The sequence below is a fragment of the Panthera pardus genome, unplaced genomic scaffold (genome assembly GCF_024362965.1).
Source record: "Panthera pardus isolate Hobbes unplaced genomic scaffold, ASM2436296v1 HiC_scaffold_1, whole genome shotgun sequence".
NCBI lineage: Eukaryota > Metazoa > Chordata > Mammalia > Carnivora > Felidae > Panthera > Panthera pardus.
Window position 1 is genome coordinate 7,521,072 of NW_026526654.1, and position 26,047 is coordinate 7,547,118.

The 26,047-nt window shown below is 37.2% G+C and overlaps 1 protein-coding gene across 1 annotated transcript in view; it reads right to left on the bottom strand.

Moving 5' to 3' along the window:
• Positions 1 to 750: 750 nt before the first annotated feature.
• Positions 751 to 26,047, bottom strand: part of LOC109260803 (ankyrin repeat domain-containing protein 26-like) — a 135,766-nt gene continuing 110,469 nt past the window's right edge. The window contains 5 exon segments of the mRNA XM_053901553.1: positions 751 to 992; positions 2,361 to 2,406; positions 8,498 to 8,726; positions 9,972 to 10,189; positions 10,731 to 11,021. Coding sequence (XP_053757528.1) covers positions 859 to 992; positions 2,361 to 2,406; positions 8,498 to 8,726; positions 9,972 to 10,189; positions 10,731 to 11,021 — 918 coding nt within the window. The 3' untranslated portion in view covers positions 751 to 858.

A 26,047-nucleotide genomic window follows, 5' to 3' on the forward strand; every position in this document is an offset into this window, starting at 1 on the left:
AGTAGTAGTGGTTAAGTCTTTGGGGGTCAAAAGTTGTTATGGCTTTTTGACTGTGGGGGGCGGGGTCAGAGCCCTTAACCCCATTGTTTAAGAGTCGAGTGTATTAGAGTTAATGTTCTGATTGTGAAGGTTGTATGGTAGTTATGTGGAATGAACTGACCTGTAGGATTTAAATGCTGCAGGAATCAGGCATCCCATTAGCAATTTACTTGCAAATGGCTCTGGGGCGGGGGTGGGGGGGGATTTCTTTCTTTTTTTTTTTTTTTTTTGTCTAATTTTTCTTTTTTCTAACTTTGTTTCTAAAAAGCAAATAAAAAATAAATAAATAAATAAATAAATAAATAGAAAAGGCGAAAAGCCTTAGGCAAATCTTATTTCTCCGTGTGGAAAGAGCTACGAATCAGTGTTTACAATTAAAATTATAGATAGGTTCTATGGCACTATAAAAAAATTGTAATATGTACAAACATTGGCAATAGCCATAGCAGGAATACATCAAAATAATGTCTAAATCTTTAGACCCACATATAGTCATAAAAATTGGAAAATACAAAAAGCCATCCATGAACACTACTGAAGTATTAATGACAACTTGGTTGTTTGGGTGCTGTTCAAACCGCTGGTAGTGGAGCAGTCTGATGTATGTAAAACCCTCTAGTGCTGGTTTCCACGTACAAAATGTGCTTAAAAGTTAATGAGATGCCAAGAAACATAGTTTAAAATATTATAAAGATTTTCATTACACACATATGATACAAAAACATTTTCCTTTAATCAAGACTTTTCCATATAGTGTGTTCAATTGGGAAACAATGAAAATGTTTTGTAAGCATCCAGTAAATTTTTTCTATTTATTTTTCAAATCATATAATTTTTGTTCAAAATCTGTACATATTCTCGTGATGCTTTCCATACTGGATCTTGATTTAGAATTGAATCATCAGTAGATACTAAAGGAGTTCTAAAGGATCCTCATTCAAATTCGGTAGCAGCTGAAAAGGAAAAGAAAGAATTATCTTCTTTCTCCAAAATATTTTTCACTACAAGTGATTAAAAAAAAAAGAAGAAGAAAAGAAAAGAAAAGAAAAAGAAAGTTGGGGCCTTTATGAGTGTTAAGAAAAATGAAAAATACCTACGTACAACTGCAATATGAAACCCAAGATTAGTATTAAATATGTTTTGCTCAGGGTTGCACACTGAATTAATTGCTATTGTGGATAAATATCAGAGTTTCTGGTTTTTTCATTACAAGGTGAAATTACAAGATGAGGACACAGTCCACCCTGAACAATCATAAACTATAAACGGAAAAATCAAACAGGCATTTCCAAACAGAGCCAAGTATACAGATGTAAGTGACAGGTATAAAACACAGCACTACTGGAACATACGGAAGGGACATCCCAGTTTTGTGTCAATATTGTCTGCTCTTTGGTGAAGGTGATATGTCAGCTGATACCTGAAGGACAAGGAAAAAGTATGCTAGGTAGAGGGAAGAAGCACATACAAAGAGCTAGAAGTGAGGAAGAACACTTGTGCAATTATGGGTAGTTTAGTTTGACAAGGTGCTAGAGCAAAGCAGCAGAGTAGGGCAAAGAGTGAGAGACAAGGCTGAATCATCTGGCAAGAGCAAACTGATTTGGGTGTTTTCATTCCATGCTAAGGAAGTTGAAGTTTTACCCAAGGGCAAAAGCAATGACAAAATCAATGAGTGAAGATTGAAACCCGTTACCTGTCGATGACAGCTATATGACCTCTAATTACTTAACCAAGCATTACTAAGATGACTTTGGCTTTTTGGGTCTTCTATCACTAGCAGAAACAACAATTTGATAAAGCACACCTTTTCTGAGACTTGTGCAGGTTGACAGTTCCATAGGGATGGCACCAGTGAAGGAAGATTGTCGCCAGAAATAATAACAGATATATAGACTTACGGAGATTGAAAAAACTTCTTTAACGTTTATTTATTTTTGAGAGAGAGACAAACCACAAGCGGGCAGGGGCACAGAGAGAGGGAGACACAGAATCTGAAGCAGGCTCCAGGCTCCGAGCTTTCAGCACAGAGCCCTCTGTGGGGCCTGAACCCACCTGAGCTGAAATCAGTCGCCCAACCGACTGAGCCACCTGGGTGCCCCTAGACTTGTGGGAGATTTTAAAAGAGCTATGACACATGAGGACTAAACGAGGAAGAAGTGTGTTCTTCATTATGCTCATGCTTTTACATTTTTTATTCTATATGTACAAAAAAATGTGAATGTAGTATCTATTATCCAAACAATGGAAAGGGATGCCATTTACTATTTATAGTTTATTTCAGATATCAATGATATCTAACTTCATACATTTTGGCAACATACCTTCTTCTAGTGCTCTGGTTATTCTTTTCTCCAACTCCCGCTGCGTCTGAAATAAGGCAAATATTATTTAGAATGTGTAGGGTAAACAAAAGACATGTTAGGAATTATATATAGCTTAGGACATGTGGTCTTGAAATAATACTTGCAGAGATTAAACCAAAGTTAGGGATTGCTTAAACAGAAAAACTATAACATGAATAAAATAAATTCCTACCTATTTTATTTTAGTTTTAGATAACGGAGAACAGATACATACATACACGCACACACACATGTATACATATATACATGTGTGTGTGTGTATACGTATATATAATATGTGTATGTTATATATATAATATATTATGTGTATTATATTAATATATATAATAATATGTGTACATTATATATATATAATGCTATTTAAGTGAGACTGATAAAAAGCATAATTAATATTGATCTATTGAATATGTATAATCTCTGAAACATGTTGGATCTTACTGGTACAAAAAAGTTTAAACAAGAATCATATTGTATAGTGAATTATTACTTGGAAATGATTAGAAAAACTGCCATTTATGAAAGTTTAATCAGTTTTTTACCTTAATGAATTATTCCTTAAAATGGGCTTTCCATTTTTTCACTTGTAGAAAAACAAAATTTGAAGGAATGCTTTTTGCTGTTAATTTTTCAGGACTGACTCTTAAATACATATAAAATGAAGAAAGTGGGACTGTCTTACTGTCATGTGGAAATTCCACTGGCAAAAATTGAGTAAAAATGTTTTGCTATCTGTATTATGACTAAAACACTTATTTCCTTTCATAGGCACACAAAGATTTCAGAAAATCTCTTTGAAGAAAGGAAAAATAGAGGGTTACAACAGTTTCAAAACTTAGCTTCTGATTTATAACTTTCTCCATTAGAGATAAGGAAAACAATATACAATTTTCAATTGTAACTTTGTTTCCTTTCTCCAAATTAGGACCAAGTTTTGAAACACTTGACTTATTAAAGTTATGGTAATCCACTTATGAAATGTGTACGAATATTTCCAACTACAGGTGACCCATCAATAACACAGGGGTGGGGTACAGTCAAAAACCTGTATATAATTTTTCATCCCCCCAAAACTTAATTACTAATAGCCTACTGTTGACTGGAAGCCTTACCGGTAACATAAACAGTGGATTCATACATGTTTTGTACAGTAGAATAAGCTAGGGCAAAAAATGACATTGAGAAAAACGGAAGGAAGAGGAAATACACTTACAGTACTGTACAGTATCCAAAACTAATCCATGTGTAAGTAAAGTAGACCCGCACAGGTCAAAACCATGTTGGTCAAGGGTCAACTGTATACTACAACTGTTCCTGTCTAGAATGTTCTTATTTAGATCTTTCTTAGACAAGGTAGCCTCTCCCTGAATGCCCCAAACGGGCTCCAAAATAGTGTACAGGACATAATCAACACTGTGGTGATAAGGATTCCAATGTCTACAAATTTGGGTGTGAGGACAAATGTTTTGGCTGACATGTTTCCCAATATTTTCAGAGACTGTTTTCCCTAATACCTTTTTTTAATTGAAGTATAGTTGACATACAATGTTACACTAGTTTTTCAGTATACAAATTCAGATTGGACAATTGTATACACTATGCTATGCTTGCTACCGTACGTGTAGTTACCCTCTGTCACCATACAACATTAATACAATATTATTGACGATATTCCATATGCTGTATTCTTCATTCCTGTGACTTATTTACTTTATAACTGGAATTTGTACCTCTTACTCCCCTTCACCTATTTTGCCCATACCTCTCTACCCACCTCCCCTCTAGCAACCACCAATTTGTCCTCTGTAGTTATGATTCTGTTTGTTCACTTGTTTTGTTTTTTTATATTCCACATGTAAGTGAAATCACATGGTATTTATTTGTCTTTCTCTGATTTATTTCACCTAGCATAATGCCCTCTAGGTCTATCAATGTTGTCACAAATGGCAAGATCTCATTCTTTTTGATAGCTGAGCTATATTTCGTTGTATACATATTACACATTGTCTTTATCCATTCATCTCTCCATGGACACTTAGGTTGCTTCCCTATTTTGGTTATCGCAAACAATATTTCCATAAACATAGGGATGCATACAACTTTTCAAATTAGTGTTTTCATTTTCTTTGGGTAAATACGCAGTAGTGGAATTAATGAATATCTATTTTTAAGTTTTTGAGGAACCATAACACTTTTTTGACAATAGCATTATATTCAGGCCTTATAAAATGAATGGGACAACATGACTATACCAGACTTATAAAATTAATAACTCAATACCAGATGATGGGGGAAGGCTTTATTCAAACAATTTTATGTTACCATTAATAAATATGATATAAAATATAAACCACGTTTTTTATATGACATGACTTAAGGAGCTACCAAGGTAATGTTGCATCTTTTCCCCAAAAGCTCTTTTCCTAAATATTTACCTCTGTGACCTTTATGTTTATTTCTAGGTAAAAACTGTGTTTCGATGGTGAAAATAGCTTTCAAGTCCATGAATAAGAACACATGTGTATTTTTGTGTATACCTTTCCATTGATCAGAAATATAAGAGGGTGAGAAAATTATACACAGAAAAACTATATATCAGCAAATTTTAATTCAAAGAACATTTTTAAAGGATTTTTAATTAGAAGGATTTTCTCATTAACTGTTAGCATTCAAATATGGCCCATAGAAATCTAAGGTTCGGTTGGGGACACTGCAGGAGTGAGGGACAAGGAAGTCACAGCCGTAGGCTCCATCTCTCCTTTAGTTAGACAGCTCTAATTCTCTCTGTTTTACACAATACAGTTTAATGCAAAAAAATACATTCTATTCTTTGAAAAAAATTATTTCGAAGGTATAAAAGTCACTAATTTAGTCAAAGTCCCGAATTTTGCGTAATAGACAAAAAGGGCTCAGAGAGAGTGTACTTTGCCCGAGGTCATGAATCCAACTAGATGCAGACCAGGACTACACTTGTGGTCTTACCAAGCCTAGAGTTCTATGCCAGTTACTTCCTCATGGTCAGGAAAAATACGTGTATTTTAAGTATAACTCAGAGAAAATGAATACATAAAACTTTGTCATGTGGCTCAGTAATGCTTAGGTATGAGGCACACAATAGTAGCTCTCTAACTAAATTACAAATTTTAAAGTCATGAATGAAAATAAAGGAACAGAAATTATGTTAACTCCTTTTAGTAGCAGTCAATTTTTAAGCACAACTTTTTAATTTTTTTAAAAAACATTTTTTTAACGTTTATTTATTTTTGAGACAGAGAGAGACAGAGCATGAACGGGGGAGGGTCAGAGAGAGGGAGACACAGAATCTGAACCAGGGTCCAGGCTCTGAGTTGTCAGCACCGAGCCCGATGTGGGGCTCAAACTCACGGACCGCAAGATCATGACCTGAGTCAAAGTCGGCCGCTTAACTGACTGAGCCACCCAGGCACCACAAGCACAACTTTCTTAAACCACAGGACAGAGAACTTGAAAGAGAAAATCTTTAGGTGAAGCAAGCAAGCTGAAACTGAGGAAATTCTTCCTGAAAGCATTACTTATTCCTTCCAAAGAAAATTTGTTTTATCAAAATCAATCAACAAATGAGTGAACCCATGGTGTGGTTATTTATAGCAAAATTTAAAACCCAACACAGATTTCTCTTTCCCTTCTAGCATGCTTCTGCCTAACCTCTCATCATTCGTTGGTATGTACAAAAGACACAATTCACTTTATTTATAATTTAAATCCAGTCGGAAATTATAGGTGAACCTTCACTTCTCACATGTGGACTTATCTCTGTCTCCCTCCCGACGGGAAGGGAGACTTACCTAACGGGTGAAATTGGGAGAAGGAGCTAAGCAGTGCTTATGCGTTTCTGAATCTCTTCTTTGAAAAGATGTGCCTGCCCACAGTAACATGAATTTGGGTCTGCTCTCAGCTCTGTGGTAAGCACCCGGCCCCCGGGGTGGGGGTCAAGCATTTGTTTCCTCAATTTACAACTGTGTGGGGAAGTGCCCAATTTGGGAGGAAGCCCAAAGTGGCTAACATAACCTAAATCATATCCTCCAACTTGTTAGTGTGTATTAGTAATAAAGCTACTAAGTTTCTCTCCATCTCCCTGTCTCCTGTGTTCTGAATTTAGAAAGAGAAGAGCAGGGTTACTTGCCGCCTACCCAGTGTCACCTGTCACAGTTCCACCGAGAAAAATGACTAGACAACACTGACAGAAACATTCTCTTCTTCCTTGACTTCATAACTAATGTACATTGTTCAAAAGCATCGCTCACTCGAAAGAGAGAAAAAGTTGAAAGGAACCATTTTAGGAACAAACGTAGAAAGTCAGACAAACTGAGGACACAGAGGAATACATTCCAAATGAAAGAACATGACAAAACCTAAGAAAAAAAAACTAAGTGAAACAGAGATAAGTAATGTACCTCATAAAGAGTTCAAGGTAACAGTCATAAAGATGCTTAGTGAACTTGGGAGAAGAATGAATGGATCCAGTGATAACATCAGAAAGAGATAGAAAATATAAAAAAGAACCAATCAGAGCTGAAGGATACAATAACAGAAATGACAAATACACTAGAGGGAATCAACAGCAGATAAGAAGATGCAGAAGAACAGATCAACAATTTGCAAGACAGGATAGTAGAAATCATCCAAGCCGAAAAACAAAAAGAAAAAAGAATTTTCAAAATGAGGCTAGGTTAAGGGACCTGTGGGACAACATGCAGTGTAATAATACTTGCATTCCAGGGGTTCCAGAAAAAGAAAAGACAAAGGGGCAAAGAACTCATTTGAAGAAATAAAAGTTTCATTTAAAAAATTCAAATATTTGCTTGATTTAGCTATTTATAAAATGCTCTATAATCACTCAAGATATTTTATAAAAATAGAAACAAAGGTGGTATAAGTCAAAAAAAAAGGAAAAAGAAAAAAAAAGTGCCATAAATAAGAAAGCAATTAAAGATGTATTCTCATGTAAGAAAATAGCAACACTTTTAACTTAAAAGAGAAATTTACCTTTTTAGTGTTACAAGTTGATTTAATTCATAAAAAGGACTTATCATGGATTCTTTTTTTTTTTTTTTTAGAGTAGCCTCCATGCTTAGCGTAGAGCCCAATGCAGGACTTGAACTCATGACCCTGAGATCAAAACCTGAGCTGAGATCAAGAGTTAGAGGCTGAACTGACTGAGCCACCCAGGCACCCCCCTGGATTCTTTTAAATAGTAAACATTCATATGTCGTTAAGTGTTTGGAGGATGATCATTCACTGACATACAGGGTTGGACAAACTGGATTATAGCAAAACTTTCAAATGTTAATGAACCACTGCCAACTGAAAATAAGTCCAAGCATCTAAGTGTACCTGTGGTTACCAGGCAATAACATTTACTTTCTAAAATCAAATTTAAATGAAAGCTTTTGAAGAAATTTAACATGGGTAAGTTTAGTTATATTTACTGAATACAGTTAATGCTAGTTGTCTCTTTTGGCACACCTGGGTGGCTCAGTTGTTTTTAGTGTCCAAATCTTGATTTTGACTTAGGTCATGATCTCATGGTTTTGAGACCGACCCCCACATTCGGCTCTGTGCTGAGCATGAAACCTGCTTGGGATTCTCTTTCTCCCTCTCCTTTTGCCCCTCCCCTGCATGCACTCATTCATTCTCTTGCTAAAATAAAATAAAAATAAGTATCTCTTAGAAATGAAAGATCAAGGGACTAATATATATATATAATATATAATATATATTAATATTATATAATTATATAATTAACATTATATATTAATATTATATTAAATATTATATATATTATATTATAATATATTATACATATTATGTTTTATTATATTGAAATTATATTAATATTATATAAATATAATATTATATATTATACAATATATTTTATATATATATATATATATATATATATATATATATAATTTACCTCAGTTCTTTCTTAGCACATATAATGCTGACTTTTACTTCGTATGTGTTAGTTACTTAAACAACTCAGAATTTCGCCAAATTAAAAGCAACAACTATATCAGATATCTGAAACCCAAACTAAAACAGATAATATAACTAACCTTCCACAAGGAAGTCTCCCTGTCGTCATATGACGGCCGTGGGTTTAAGGTAGGAATCACTAAGTTTCCTCTTGGAGTAAGGTTCCCATTGAGCACTAAATTATTTTCAAAATGTCCACAATAAGGTGGTTCCAGGCCTGGGCTCATAGTAAGGGTCCTGAGTAAAGTTTGGTGCTGCTGTGTCTCCACAAGAAGTTTTGTATTGCTCTCTGACAGTCTCTCATTAGTCCTGGGAAGAGTAAAAAACACGAATACATTTTCTTTTTCCCTAAATCATTCCTAAATAACATACATTTTTTTTAAGTTTCCATAATAGTAAATAGCATTTGCCATTGAATAGTGTTTTAATACTGAACATGTGACGGAGCACACCTACTATCTAAAATTATACTTTTAAAATTGTTCTAAAGAAATACTTATGTTTCCAGGGGGATTCCTTACTAACAATTCAAATTAGGGAAGGGAGAGAAGTGGCTATCAGTGATGTACATGGCTTAACAAATAATACTTGCTGTCTTCTGGAGTGGCTGTACTGACAGGATCCTTCAGGATGCCATTATATATACATACTTATATTTAGTAAACCTGTTTACAGATATAAAACTAAACCACCCCTCAAAGACATTTTCAAGCGTTTGCTTTCACCACTCTTGTACATTTCACTTATTATCTCAAAGAAACTGAGCATTTGACACTGAGGAATCATTGAGACCAACAATCTCTAGGGGAGATAGTAGATGACAGAGATGTGATCAGAAAGAACTAAAACAGCTACAGAGGCAATTAGCTTATAACAGTTACCAAGGCACTGGAGGCAGAGTCTGCCCTTTCTGTCTTCAGTCTTCCACATGCCTCCCTCCCACCATGGTGCTCTTTTTAGCCACTTTGGGAATTATACTACCCTTCAGCCCTGTGTGAGTCTTTCTGTATTTCACCTGGATGCCTTTATGTAAAGTAGAAAAAGCATAAAGGATGGTTTGCCTCAAGGCCCACTCTAGTAATCATACCAAAGATCACAATGAAGAGAATAAATGTACCAAGCTGCCAGGATGAGTAGTAGTAGTACTTGACCTTTTAGGTTAAAGATGTAATCTTCCAAAAAGAAACTCATCGACATTTCTATCTCGGGTAATTCTGACAAGCAATTTTATAATAATATGCTTCTAAATGAGAAAGCTTTGAACAATGCACTTAAAGACTAGCAGATCCGATCAATGGAAAATATACAGGGCGGGGGGTGCAGGGGTGGGGTGGGGGAAGAGGTCCTGTAAACCCGAAAAAAAGAGGAGGGATGCAAACTGTCCTGGACTAACATTGCAAAGGTAAGTTCACTTAGAAACCTCATTTTCCAAAATGACACAATCTAGTTGGCTTTCACTTCCTACTCATCTCATGATCTTGGCTCCACAGAAATTATGCTTTAGAGGCAAATTAATAAGCTAAATTTCTTGTCTATGATTCTGTTTTGACTTACCTGTTCAGCTTATTTCTCAAGGACTTTCTAAGTTTTAATTCTTCTAGGTAGAGTTGCCTGTAGGTTTCCAACTCTGTTTTAGTAGAATCTTCTTGAGACATCTTCATTGTAGAGAGCTGAGATTCCAGATCTTTAATTCTAAGTTCCATTTGACTTCTCGTTGAAGCATGAGCATTTTCTCTTAACTGGTCCAAGTTTTCTTGAGCTGCTGCTTGTGCCTAATGAAAAACAAAAATTAACAGGATAGTTTCAAAATAGGTATAATCTGAATAATTAATCATACCTGTTTCCTTTAGTTCTGAGTCAATGTTTCAGAGAGAAATTTTAAATGCAAAAAAGCTCAAGTGTAAAATATTTATCACCAATGTCAACTGAATTAAATATGATTTATAAAATTAAAGTTCAATCATTCCTGTATTAGTATTCACTCAATCTGATAATTCAAATAATAGAATCAATGAGAAAATTTTAAAAGTCAACAATAAACTTAAGAATAATCCAAGTACAGTGGAATTTTTAAATCATAATTTTTCTTTTCCTCTTAATAGTGAGACTAGTTGTTTAAATCATCATTGTTTCTTATCCTCTCGATTTTGTAGGAATAATGATGAAAACTGAAATCTTTAAAGGGAGGAACAAATGCCTCCAGAAATCTACAAATTACCATAAAGCAAGTAGAGGAAACCCCTACAATACATCTATCCAAAATGTAATTTGCAGTGAAATGAATTAAAGCACATTACAGATCAATCAATTAACCTGTAAAAACAGGTTGACTTCGTGTAATTTTTCTACTATGTCCAGTCGTGCTCTTTCTTCAATCTCCCGTTTATACTGCTCCACTTGACTGCGTTCTACCATATTCATTTCCATAAATTGTTTCAATTTTACTACTTCTTGCTGTAACTTCTTGTTGTTGCTCTCTAGTTTTTCACGTTCTTCTTCGAAAGCTTCCACTGATAATAACTCTTGTTGAAGAACTTGATTTTTTGCATCCAGGTGTAGACATTTTGACGATGTAGTTTCCAGTTCTGTTGTAAGGACATCAGCCTGCATGAATAAAACACTATAGTTTGGAAGGGAGTGAAAAGAGTCTAACTCAAAACTACTATGAAAAATTTTTTTTTTCAGATTTTAAGTAATCTCTACGCCCAGTGTGAGGCTTGAACTCACAATCTCAAGATCAAGAGTAACTGAGCCAGCCAGGCACTCAAATTTTTAAATAAACTCATTTGCAATGAAATATTACCTGTCTTAGAATGTGGAACCTTAAACAACTCAGAAAATCAAGGGCCAAGTTAAAGCCATCAGGTGTTACTGAAATAGATCTTTGCTATCATTCTCTTTACTACACAACATTTGCACTTGATTCTATACTTTTATTTTTCTATGATTTTTTCATATCTTTCTTTCATAAAATAAGTCCCCTCTTAGGAGAAAGTCTCTTAGCCCTTCCCCCATCTTAACACTCTATAATTTTTAAAGAATTTTTAGCAATGTCATATTGACTTATGTATGCCCAAGTCAAAAAATACGTCCCAAGGTAAGACTCTGGAAATAAGACTCTAATTCATGAATCTATAAGTAATGCTTCTAATGCCACGGCCTGTTTCTGAACTGCAAATGTTTTATGCTAATTTGAAGTGCATTCCCAGGAGAAATGATTCTCCAGGATGTGTTAAGAAATCACATCTCCCAGTATAAAACTTTAATTGGATGATCCACATACTTTTTTGAGGCTAAAAAAAAATTTAATTCAATACTGTTATCTTGTTATCCGTTGTTACTTTCTAGAAAATAAGAGATCATATTAAACAAAAACAACAACATAACTGGCTGGAATTTCAGTGATGCTGAGTTGGGAAGGAGTTCCATCCATTCTATATGATTGGTAAGACAAGGTGAGTGGATGTGCTGGTTTTATAAATTCGTTGATACTTCTGTGAAAATCCCTCCCCTTAAATATATGCTGGCTTCAGTAACTTGTTTCTAGTGAACAGAATATGCAGAACTGCTGTGATTTTTAAGGCCCGCTTAGAAAATGTGATACAGCTTCCATCTGACTTTCTTTCTCTAGGGAAGCTCACCCTTAGAACGCAGCCACCACGTTGTGAGGAATCCCAGGCTACCTAGTGAGTCTTCATGTAGATACTCCAGCTGAGATTAGCCAACGTCCTAGCCAAAGGCCAGCCTCAACAGCCAAACACGTGCATGAACAAGCCTTTAGATGATTCTAGTCTCCAGCTTCCAGTTATGCCAGCTGATGCCAAATGAAGAAGAAATGAGTTGCCCTACTCTGCTTTGCCTAAACTAAAGATTGGTGAACAAGAGAAATGCTGTTTTGAACTACTAGGTTTTGAGGTGGCTTATTATGCAGCAGTAAATTACTAACACAGATACTGATACTAAAAATGGTGTGCTGCTATTCAAAAAAACCCTAAAACTAAACTTCCTTTGAACCAGGAGGTAGGTCGAACCTGGAAAGATGTAGAAAAGCGTAAGAATGAGACCCAAAAAGGGCCTCCACAAGACTCTTAGTGGAAACCTGATGGCCTGTGAAGAGGCTGACAGCAAGGGTTTCTAAGCAAGTGAAGAAAATGACACTGGAGGAAAGGGAAGTCATGCTACAAAATACCTGAAAGTAAAACGGATAGGAAAGAGAAAATAAAGAAAGACTATGCAACTGAAAGGAACCAGGACTTACTGGGTTCAAGCATCTGTTTCTCATTTACAGCCTCTCTACACGTTGAACTGTCAAATAATGCTAAAATAAAGAAATGGCTTTTGGGTTAAGAGAAACTCCAGGGTGCTACCAGGAAAACAGAAAGATCTAAGGTATGCCTCCAATTTCTTTAAGGATCTTAAGAGTATAAGATTTTTTTTAAAGTGGGTTCCACACCCGACATGGGGCTTAAACTCAGTACCCAGAGATCAAGTGTCACATGCTCTACCAACTGAGCCAGCCAGGAGCCCCAAGAGTAGACGAATTTTAAAGGCAATGTCCTATAAGAGCTTCGCAGGAAACCTGAAGCGAAAAGCTTATCTCAAAAGGACTTGGGAGGGTCGCTTTGCTAAAACACGGCATGAAATCCAGTAATATTTACAGAAAACTAAAAAAGGTAAGAGATATATAGTAGCAAGCATACTATTTGCTAACTTGGGCTAAAAGAGACCAAATAGTGCAAAATGAAATGAGGCCTTTGGGTCTTAGAAGTCCCACAGGGAGGAAGCAGGATGAAAAAACGGCTACAAATACAGGTCATTCCTTATGAAAAGGAAGGAACCAAGAGCTCAAGGAGTAAAGAAAGGGAAGAGACATGGAGAAAGTATTCCCGTGGTTAGGATTAAGTCCTAACTTAAGAACTGACAGCATGCATCAGGCTATATTTCAAAACTCTTATGGACTAGGGTGCTTCCCATCTTCTTTTTCTGAATGGGTGAGTCTTCAGCAGTTGACTAGAATGTTGCATTTGTGAGTGGTAAATAACTGTCTCTTTCATTCTCAAGTCCTCATATTGAGAACACTTGCACTCAAGGGGCTATACTTGAGATACCATAACCCAGGCAGCTTATCCCCACTGCACCTGATTAAGATGGTAAGATCTTGGACTCAAGCCCTGAACCTGAGGCCATGATAACTGAGACTTGCAAGGAGGTATTGGAGGGGGAGGGGAGTGAATGTATTTTTCAGGTGGGAGGAATACAAACATTTGTGGCCAGTGGGTAAAGTATACTGCTTTTTAAAGGTGTACATAGGTTTTAAATATTAATTCCATTTAAAAAAAGGCCATGGAACAACCTTAGTGACGTGCTCCTAATGAACAGAATATGTGACTATGATCCTGTGTGTATTCCAAGCCTAGGTGACAAAAGGCGATACAGCTTCTTCCTTGCTCTGTATCTCAGGCTGCTTACTTGGAATCTAGCTCCCCATCTAGTGAGGAAGCCTAGGCCACAAAGAGGGTCTACGTGTGTCAGTTTAAGTGTTTCTGCTGCCTCCTGAACTGAAGTCCCAGGCAACAGCCAGCATCAACCACCAGACGTTAGTGAACAAATCTTCAAATGGATCCAACCCCAAACCTTTCAGTTGCCCCACCTGAAGCTGAGCGGGGCAGAGACTAGCTGTCCTGGCCACACTTTTCCTAACAGATTTGTGAACAAAAGAAATCTAACCTTTGGGCAGTTTGTTAAGAAAAAAAAACAAAAATGATAAGTTGAAAAGTGGATGAAAAAAAAAGAGATAAGACACATAAACCTGTATAGGAGAAATTGGTCTCCATTAAAGTAGGATGTAATAAATGTTAAGATTAATTTACTAACAACCAATGGTGCTAATGAGAAGAAGCAGATAACGAGAAGCAAGATCTAAGAAGTTTTTGTCTCAGTTTTTCCCCAGCTAGGATCATATTAGCTGCTCATTTTCTATATATGGCCTTTATTATGTTGAGGTATGGTTCCTCTAAGCCTACTTTGTTGAAGTTTGTATCATGAATGGATGTTATAGTTTGTCAAATTATTTTTCTGCATCTATTGCAATGATATGACTTTATGCTTTTTTAAAAATTAATATGAGGTATCACATTCATTGATTTGCAAATATTGAACCACCCCTGCAAACCAGGGATAAATCCCATTTGGTTATAGTGAATGATTGAATGATTTTTTTAATGTTTATTTATTTTTGAGAAAGAGCACAAGCAGGGGAGGGACAGAGAGAGAGGGAAACACAGAATCTGAAATAGGCTCCAGGGTCCAAGCTGCCAACAGAGCCTGACACTGGGCTCAAACCGACGGACCATGAGATCATAACCTGAGCTGAAGTTGGATGCTTGCCTCACTAAGCCACCCAGCTGCCTCTGCCCCCGGTGAATGATTTTTTAATATAGTGTTGTATTCAGTTTGCTTATTTTGTTGAAGATTTTTGCATGTTCATCAGAGATGCTGGCCTGTAATTCTCTCTGTGGTGTCTTTATCTGGTTTTGGTATCAGGGTAAAGCTGGCATAGAATAAATTTGGAAGTTTCCCTTCCTTTTATGTTTTTCTGGAACAATTTGAAAAGGACAGGTTAAACTTTTTTTTTTTTTTTTTTTTTTTGTATTAGCTCTTCTTTACATGTTAAAATTTACGTCTGAAGTCATCTGGTCCTAGACTTGTGTTTGTTGAGAGTTTTTTGATTCCTGATTCAGTTTCCTTGCTGGTTATTGATTTTTTTTTCAAATTTTCTATTTCTTCTTGTTTTACTTTGGTAAGTTATATATTTCCAGGAATTTATTCAGTTCTTCTAAGTTGTCGAACTTGTTGGCATACATTTTTTCACAATATTCTCTCATAAATGTTTGTATTTCTGTGGTGTTGGTTCCTATTTCTACTCTCACATTTGTGGTTTTATTTATTTTGGTCTTTTCTATTTTCTTGTTGATTACTCTGGCTAACACCTTATCAGTTTTATTAATTTTTACAAAGAACCAGCTCTAGGTTTCATTGATCTGTTCTAGTATTATCTGTTTTTTGTTTGTCTATCATTCATTTCTGCTTTAATCTCTTTTTTAAATTTTATTTTGAGAGAGACCACACATGAGTGGGGGATGGGCAGAGAGAGAGAGGGAAAGAGAGAATCTCAGACAGGTTCCATGCTGCCAGCAGAGAGCCCAACATGGGGCTCGATCTCACAACTGTGAGATCATGACCTGAGCCAAAATCGAGAGTCAGACACTTAACCGGTTAAGCCACCCAAGGGCCCCCTGCTCTGATCATTATTACTTGCTTTCTTCTGCTGGCTTCAGGCTTCATTTGTTGTTCTTCTTCTAGCTCCCTTAGGTGTAAGGTTAGGTTGTTTGAAATTTTTCTTGGTTCTTGAAGTAGACTTATATTGCTATGTACTTCCCTCTTAGGACCACTTTTGCAGCATATCAAAGGTTTCAGACCATTGTTTTTCTTTTTTTTTTTTTTTTTTTCATTTCCATTTGTATACACGTATTTTTTTTAAGTTTCTTCTTGTATCTCTTGCTTAACCCATTCCAGTGTAGTAGCACGTTATTTAACCTGCACGTATTGTTTTTAATAATTAAGGCCTGTTTTTTTTTTTTTTTGATCCATTCTTGAGAATAGTCCATGTACAGTTGAAAACAACGTGTATTCTGTTTTAAGATGGAATGTTCTGAAAAAAATCTCTTAAATCCAATCTAGTCCGCTCTGTCATTCAAAGCCATTGTTTCTTTTTCTTTTTTTTAATTAAATATATGAAATTTATTGTCAAATTGGTTTCCATACAACACCCAGTGCTCATCTCAACAGGTGCCCTCCTCAATACCCATCACCCATCCTCCACTCCCTCCCACCCCCCATCAACCCTCAGTTCTCAGTTTTTAAGAGTGTCTTATGCTTTGGCTCTCTTCCACTCTAACATCTTTTTTTTTTTCCTTCCCCTCCCCAGTGGATTCCTGTTAAGTTTCTCAGGATCCACATAAGAGTGAACACATATGATATCTCTCTTTCTCTGTATGGCTCAAAGCCATTGTTTCTTTGGTGATTTTCTGTTAAGATGTATTTTTTGGTGATTTTTTTAAGATCTGTTGATGTAAATGATGTGTTAAAGTACCCTATTACTGTCTTATTATCAATTAGTTCCTTTATGTTGGTTATTGTTTTATGTACTTGAGTGCTCTCTTGGTGGGTGCATAAATATTTACAATTGTTAGATCTTCCTATTGGATTGTACCCTTTATTATGATACAGTAGCATTCTTTGGCTCTTGCTACAGTCTTTGTTTTTGGTTTATTTATTTTGAGAGAGACAGAGTTGGGGAGGGACATAGAAAGGGGGAGAGAAAATTTCAAGCAGCCTCCATGCTGTCAGCCTGGAGCCCAACATGGGCTCAAAGCCACCAGCCATAAGATCATGACCTGAGCCAAGACCTAGTCGGTCGCTCAAATGACTGAGGCACCCAGGTGCCCCACAGTCTTTGTTTTAAGGACTCTTTTGTCTAACAAAAGTATCGCTATTTTTTCTTTTAACGTGATAAATTTTTCTCCATCCCCTCGCTTTCATTTTTTTTAATAGAATTTATTGTCAACTTGGCTAACATACAGTGTGTATAGTGTGCTCTTGGTTTTGGGAGTAGATTCCCGTGGTTCATCACTTATAGACAACACCCAGGGCTCATCCCAACAAGTGCCCTCCTCAATGCCCACCACCCACTTTCCCTTCTTACCCACTGCCCCCCATCAACCCTCTATTTTTTCTCTACATTTGAGATTCTCCTATGGTTTGCCCCTCTCCTTCTCTGTTTGCAACTATTTTTCCCCTTCCCTTCCCCCACGGTCTTCTGTTACATTTCTCAAGTTCCACATAGGAGCAAAAACATATGATATCTGTCTTTCTGTGACTTATTTCATATAGCATAATACCTTCTAGTTCCATCCACATTGCCAGAGATAGCACAATTTCACTCTTTCTCCTTGCCAGGTAGTATTTCAGTGTATATATAAACCACATCTCTTTATCCATTCATCTGCTGATGGACATTTAGGCTCTTTCCACAATTTGGCTATTGTTGAAAGCACTGCTATAGACATTGGAGTACATGTGCCCCTATGAATCAGCACTCCTGTATCCTTTGCATAAATTCCCAGTAGTGTTATTGAGGGGTCGTAGGGTAGTTCGATTTTCAATTGTTTTGAGGAACCTACGCACTGTTTTCCAGAGTGGCTGCACCAGTTTGCATTACCACCAACAGTGCAAGCATCCCCTCACTTTCAATGTTCAGGTGTCTTTATGTCTAAAATGAGGTTTTTATAGGCAGCATACAGATGGGTCTTGATTTTTAATCCATCCCGTCACCCTAGGTCTTTTGTTTGGAGTGTTTATTCCATTAATATACAAAGTAATTATTGACAGGTATTTATTTATTGTCATTTTACTACTTGTTTTGTGGTTGTTTCTGGAGATTTTCTCAAATCCTTTATTGTTTTTCCCTCTTTGATGTCTTTCTAATTTGCTTTAATGATATATTTGGATTTCTTTCTCTTTATTCTTTGCATGGTTATTAGTGGGTTTTGGTATATGATAAGCATTAATTTGTATATCACCTCTTCTGCGTGTAGCAGTCTATATTAAATTGATGGTCACTTAAGTTAGAGCTCATTTTTTTCTCCTCCCCATGTTTTGATAAGTTATTAATATTGTATATCCTTTTTGGGGGCATTCCTTGAAGATTTTTTTTACAGAAATATACATTTTTACTGCTTTTACATTTCTTGCCTTTATACTGTCACTTTTGATCTCTCCTTTCCACTCAGATTCCCCGATAATATTTCTTACAGGCTGATTTAGTGGTCACAAACTCCTTCCATTTTTGTTTGTCTGAGAAATTCTTTATCTCTCCTTCTATTATGAATGATAGCCTTACTGGATAGAGTATATTTGGCTGCAGATTCTTCTCATTCAGCACTTTGAATATATCATGCCATTTCCGTCTGCCTTGCAAAGTTTCTGTTGAAAAATCTCCTGCTAGCCTTGTGGGTTTTCCCTTGGAAGTGAATGACTTGTTTTGCTGCTTTTAAGATTTGTAGCAGTGGGGCGCCTGCGTGGCTCCGTCGGTGAAGCATGACTTGATCTTAGCTCAAGTCGTGACCTCGCAGTTCGTGGGTTTAAGCCCTCCAGTGGGCTCTGCACTGACAGCACAGAGAGTGCTTGGGATTCTCTCTCTCTCTCTCTGCCCCTCCCCTGCTTGTGTCTGCGTTCTGTCACAGAAATAAAAAAAAAAAACAAAACCAAAAAACAAAACACTAAAAAAAAAAAAAAAGATGTTAGCAGTATATTTTGCAAATTTAATTACAACATGTCTTGGGTATTGACTTTGATGGAAGTTCTTTGTGCCTCCTGGATCTGGATGTCTGTTTTCTTCTCCACATTACAGATTTTTTCAGTTATTGTGTCTTCAAATCAATTATCTGTCCCCTTCTCTCTGTCTTCTTCTGGGACTCCTATCATATGAATGTTTTTTCATTTGATGGAGTCAACGAGTGCCTTAAGTCTATTCTTGCATTGGATAATTCTTCTTTGTCTTCTTCAGCTTCACTGTTTTCCATTACTTTGTCTTCTAGGTCATTAATTTCTTCCTCTGCTTCTTCCAGGTTGCTGTTCATTTTTACTGCACTCTTCATCTCTGATTCTTCAACTCTTTTATGTCTGTGGTAAGGGTCTCTCGGATGTCTTCCATTCTTTTCTCAAGTCCAGTGAATATCCTTATGATCATGGTTTTAAATTCTCCCTTAGGCGTGTTATTTATATCTGTCCCATTTAGGTCTCTGGCCATGGCCTTATCCTGTCCTTTTATTTGGGAAAAATGCTTCTGTCTTTTCATTTTGTCTAAGTATCTGCCAGCTTCTGTGTGTTAGAGAAGCTGGTTATGTCACCTGCTCCCGAAAGTAATGGACTTAGGAAAAAGACGTCATGTAATGCCCAGGGTCTAGCACTTCAGGGAGTGTCACCAGTGTGTGCTGCATGTGTTCTGCTGTTGTGTTCTGGCTATGCTATCCTTTAGGCCAGTTGTCTGCAGAGGCTCTCCTTGCCTGGTCTGGTGAGTGTTTGGTCCCTGGCCTGAAGGTAGCGGGTTTTAACTAGGTGTGCTCTGGTCTGCTTATGAAATGAGACCTGTCACCACCTCTACTGGAACTGAGGCCAAGGGAAACTCTCTGGTTGGGAGATGTGGTGTGGGCAGGCATTTGTCCTGGTCTTCTGGGGGAGGGGTCTGCTGTGCTGGGACTCAAGCAAGAGTGATTGAGAAAGATAGTTCCACCAGAGTGCAAGGGGGTGGTGTTTGGTGTAAGCAAGTTAGGTAACCAGTGTTAGCAATGCACTGCTTCCTGCAGGTGGCTTTATGTTTGTGGTGAGCGGCAGGAGAAGGAGATGGTGCCAGCCAGCGGCTTTGTTCCTACAGACAGGTCTCTCTGGACTTTGCCTCTGAGGGACGTGCTCTGAGAAGAGCAACTAATCTCCTGACTGTGTGCCCCAGGCACTCTTCAGACCACTGTACCTATGCTATATGCTCCCACGTTGTTTGCCTGCCCTCTGTCCATGAGCAGTGGAGTACCTGACGGCTCTAAACCAGCTAAATTGGATGCCCTTAAAAACTCCAGACTTTATGCACTACTGGTTGCAAGAACTCACGAAATGCAGGCCCTCTTGTTTTCCAAGCCAGTGGCTATGGGGAAATGTTCTCTTTGTGTGTTCCCCTGTTCGTTTCTCTCTCTCACCCTTACCCACAACCTCGACTCCCTCCCCTCTGCAGAAGCCAGGATCTGTTTCTCTTCTAGATGACATTTCTGCATCAAGGAACTTCTTTGATGTGCCCTCTTCTCTCCCTTTTGTTGTGGAGTTTGTTCTGTCAGTCTTCAGGTCGATTTCTGGGGTATTTAGGGTTAGCTGATTGTTATCTAGTTGTATTCGTGGGATGAGGCAAGCCTAGAGTCCTCCTACTCCTCTGCCTTCTTCCTGTCTCTAAGATCTTTTTCTAAGATTCCCTTCAATTCCAACAATTCTTACAAGTAGGCAGGAATGCCTCTTTAGAATGTCCCCTCAAGTTAAGGTAGAAGCACAGAGACATACGATTTGAAGCACAATAGGTGAAAAACTAGAAAGAGTCAATTTGATAACCAAAATTGGGCCTTTGGTCTGATTTCAATTAAAGGAAATAGGCAGCTTTGAGTATTTTTTAATCCATTGAATACTCAATCTTCATTCTCCTTTCCTCAGTGAGGAAATAAAGAGAATGTTATGGAATCATTTTTCATCTTTTCAGTAGCAAAACAAATGTACTGTCCTTCAGCACTACTTAAATTAACTGCACATTCTCCTTTACCTTACTCCAACCTTCTTTGTGTGGGGAGGTAAGATCACTTCATCTTTGTGTTGTCCCACAATGCTTCTCCATAGCATACAAGTTGGCTTCAAAAGTTTGTTGTCATTCAAATTACCAATCTAGTATTTGTCTCTGATAAATCAACTTAATACTACCGCAATTTGTACAGCTGTATTATTTGAATGATATAATGTTTATTCCATTAGTTATACGCTGAGCTAAAACATATAGCTAAGCATATCTTTCTATTCAAGTGAAAGAAGGGGAAACAGGCTACTGTGTTTTCCAAGAAAGTATGATCTGTGCCAAGAACAGGATTAACACCAGTGTTACACACAAGAACCAGGTCAGAAGAGGATCTCATTGTGAATTGCAAGATGATGGGTTAGCAAGATTGCTTAACAGGAAAGAGGAATAGCCTAGAGTTAATCTTTTCCTTCCTAGGTGGTGAAAACTATGGATGAGTCTATGCATTATAATGAGATAATAAAATATAATGAAGTAAACTGTAGTAGACTGAGTCAAGAGATCCTATGGCCAAGATTTGATGGAAATGAAAGTGGGCAGCACTGACTGAGACACTAAAAGTTTGCACAGGCGGGGAACCTGGGTGGCTCAGTCAGTTGAGCCTCAACCTCTCAGGTCATGATCCCAGGGTCATGGGATCAAGACCCTTGTCAGCCTCCACACTAAGTGTGAAGCCTGCTAAAAATTCTCTCGTCTCTCTCTCTCTCTCTCTCTCTCTCTCTCTCTCTCTCTCTCTATCTCCCTCTCTCTCTCTCTCTCTTTCTTTCCCTACACACCCCCTCGTCATGCTTGTGCCCGCTCTAAAAAATATATAAATATAAATAAATAAATAAATAAATAAATAAATAAAAGTCTGAACACACTAAAGAAAGAGCATTTTATCTTTTTGAGCCTGACTTCACATCGAGTCATGGGGTCAGCAAGGCAAAGGCTGGCGAAAGGGTCCTTCAAGAAACAAAAATCTCTATAGGAGCAAAGTTCAGTTCTACTACGTTGACTTTTTATTATCACATAAGTGACTGGTAATTTGCAAGATAACACAGAAAAAGTTTTCATAAAATTTGTTATGGTACTGGCATAAGGACAGACATATAGATCAATGTATTAACATTGAGAATCTAAACATAAACTCTCACATTATAGTGAACTGATTTTCCACAAGGGTGACAGACAATTAAATGGAATAAGACTAGTCTTTGTAACAAACGGTACTGGGACAAATGGATATCCACATGCAAAGCAATAAAATGAGACCTCTACCCCATAGCATATATACAAAATTAACTTAAAATCTAAGAGCTAAAATGATAAAAACTCTTAGAAAAAAGCTTATGTGTATATGTTTGTGACTGGATTTGACAATGATTTCTTACACATGACACCAAAAGACAAAAGCAGATTAAGTTTACTTCATCAAAATTAAAAACTACTATGCTTCAAATATCACCATCAAGAAAGTGAAAAGGCAAGTGACTAAATAGGAGAAAATACCTGAAAATCCCATATCTGCTAAGGGATTTGCATGTAGGACATTTAAATAACTCTTCCAATAATGAAAAGACAATCCAATATAAAAACGGGCAAAAGAATGGATTAGTTCTTTAAAGACAATACAGAAATGAATAATAATCACGTTAAAAGGGAGATGTTTGGGGTTCCTGGGTGGCTCAGTCAGTTAAGCTTCTGACTTGGGCTCAGATCATGATCTCATGGTTCGTGGGTTCGAGCCCCGCATCGGGCTCTGTGCTGACAGCTGGGAGCCTTGAGCCTGTTTCAGATTCTGTGTCTCCCTCTCTCTGACCCTCCCCTGTTCACGCTCTGTCTCCCCTGTCTCAAAAATGAGTAAAACGTTAAAAAAATTAAAAAAAGATGTGATATATCTATCTATCTATCTATCTATCTATCTATATCTATCTATCTATCTATCAAAAAAAAGGAATCTTGCCATTTGCAACTACGTGGATGGAACTGTAGCGTATTATGCTAAGTGAAATTAGTCGGAAAAAGACAAAAATCATATGATGCCCTCGTATGAGGACTTTAAGAGACAAAACAGATGAACAAAAGGAAAGGGAAACAAAAATAATACAAAAACAGGGAGGAGGACAAACACAGGAGACTCATAAATAAGGAGAACAAACTGAGGGTTGCTGGAGGGGTTGTGGGAGGGGGGATGTGATAAATGGGCAAGGGGCATTAAGGAATCTACTCCTGAAATCATTGCTTCACTAAATGCTAACTAATTGGGATGCAAATTTAAAAACAATAAAACTAAAGATACAACAAAAAGAGTAACGCCCCCCCGCCCCACCAAAAATTTTCTCAACCCAGGAAGCCTCTGGTTGGAGGCTCAGGAGATAAGGACCTTCTAGAGAAGTCAGAGGTATGGACTGAGTTGGCTGAAAGCTATCTAAGTTTTTGTTTCACAGGGAACACCTTAACATGGCAGATGATTTCATGCCATAACCTTAATCCCTTTCTATAGGGATACACAGAAAATCCCTCGTTATTCTTTAATAAGCTTCATCAGTTTTGGATATCCTTACAAATTTTAGTTTTTGAGACCTTAAAGATTTCTTTAGGACACAGTAGCAGGACAACGCCTAGCACTCTCATTCATAGAAGACTGGTCAACAGAGAGTCATGTTACTCGCATGAAAAGTTCCCTGTTACTATGTGACTCATTTATAAGACGTCTAGAAAAGAAAATAATTTTCAATGTCTCTTCAGCCACAAAAAGGACCAGTCAACAGAATGTTCTAATTCCCCTGACGGGTATAGCTGTCTAATGAAACTTGCATGTATATTATATAGCTTTTGCGACTGACAGAAACGAGTTGGTCAGTGTATCTACCTCATTGCTCCCACTTAGGATTTACAATGAGAATCCTACAAAGGAGGGTGAGAGTGCGAGGACATTAAGTGTTCTGCTTGGAAAACAGCTGTGGTTTCACTACATATCAATAAATGAGAATCCTGAGTGGCACATTAGTCTTTTCTGAGATTGAATTGTGAAATCTCTGAAAGGCTGATTAACTCAAGTGAGTGGAAAAAGAAAATGAGTTTCTGAACTTGCAATGGTAGGAGCACTATGTTACTAGGTAAGACCCTGACAGAGCAGCCATTTCTCCTTTATCATTGGCATTTCTTTTCCTTTACAAAATCCAACAAAGAGAAAAATCCATTCCTTTGAGAAGGACGTTTGCATAACGACCTGCTAGTCATACTTGATGAAGAGAATAAATTGCAAACTTGTAATTACAAATTACAACAAATCATCATTAAAATAACCCGTTCTCAAACTCTCACTGAAGGGTTGAGACTACAAGAGAAAGTCAGAATTCAAGATGACATGATCACTCAAATTGTGCGGAAGTTTGAAACACGCTGAAAAATATTAGCAGGGACTCTCACACATTTGTATGCCAACGTTCACAGCAGCATTATTAACAGTAGCCAAAAGGTGGACTAAACCAAACGCTCACTGTGGTATATATAAAATGTTGCTTTTTTAGACTCTCACAATGTTTTTATGAAAATCTCACTATAAACATCATTACTTTATGAGTTCAATCAACTTTATCTCTATAGAAAAATTCCATTGCTAGTAGCCAGTAGGAACAATATCAACCTAATATTTTGATCAGTGAGATTTTCCATATGATCCAAAACATTCTTATGTACTACACCTATTGAAATAAGGATTCCTTTTCAGTAGGACAGACATCAAGAGACTGACTTACTAAACTTGTCCTTAACAAGTTGCTCGGAAGATTGTGAATTTGGGCCGCTTGCTGATTGATGGTTTCTTCTGGCCTGGCATTTTGCACTTCTAGCCTAAAATGCAGATCTTAAGGTAATTATTATCACACATAAATTTACAAAAGTACCATACAATTTCTGAACAAATGAGGGGATTACAGAAATCCTTAAAATTGTATCAAGAGGAAGATTTGGCAATTGAGCCATTTTTCTCGTTGTCTTTTGTGGATAAGGTGCAAAATTGAGATAAAATGTGCCACAATTCTGCATTTCCAAATAACTCAAAGCTGGAATTTGTATCCAGTTTAACAAGGATATACTGGCATAACTAATACATTTATCATACTACATTGCTTATCTGCTTTATAAAAATCAAGCTATTTTCTTTGAGGATTAAATTATACTTTTCCATATGATCTTACATCTTCTCGGCATATCTTATGGCCTCTGCATGTTGATCCTTTGCTTCTTGCAACTGAAATAAGGAAGAAAATATAATTTTAACTTCTGACAAGCTAGTAGACCACCATCACCTGTTTCTGTAACTAAATGTTTTTTTTTTTTTTACTTTAGAGAGAGAGAGAGAGAGAAAACATGCACAAGTGGGGAATAGAGGCAGAGGTAGAGACAGAGAAAATTGTAGGCAGGCTCCAAGCTCAGGGTGAAGCCTGATGTGGGGCTTGGTCTCATGACCGCTGTCATGATGTGGGGTTTAGGATCATGACCTGAGTGGTCACCGTAATTCTAAAGGACGGCAACCTCTGACATTAAGTCCTTGCCCCTTGCTATCTGTGTTTTGAATTGCTCTTAAGGCTTCAAAACCAGATTCTCTAATTCACATTTCCAGCTTTGGCCCCTTTACCTAGGCCATGTGTACTTTTCCCTCTTCCATCTAGGTGCTCATAGACAACATCCTCAACCGCACACTCAAAAATCATTACTTGACATGGAGTACCTTTGTAAACAGCTAATCGTGTACATTTTATTTGGACTCTTTTCAGTGTTACTTTGAGTGTGTCTTTCTTTTTGAGTCTTAAGGGGCACCCTTACCCTTAGGATGTTGACCAGCATACTTTGTCTCACTTTTCTTTATAACACGACATCTATCACAAGGGCTGGATGATCACTGGTTTGTCTTTGTTTCCTTTTGAGTAATTTCTTAGTCCATAGAGATTTCAACATATGGAAGTCTTCTGAAGTTCCTTTCAGACCCATACTTGACTATATTGTTAGGAAGGTTAAGTTGGCTAGAGCTACCTCTTCTTCCCAATCCAGATTCTTCACCTCAAAATTGTGTGCATCAAATGTCTTCACCCAGGTAGCCCCTGGTTTGGGGATTCAGGAGATGATAGGACCTTCTAGAGAAGTCAGAGCTATGGACTGAGTTGGCTGAAAGCTATCTAAGTTTTTGTTTCAAGGGAACACC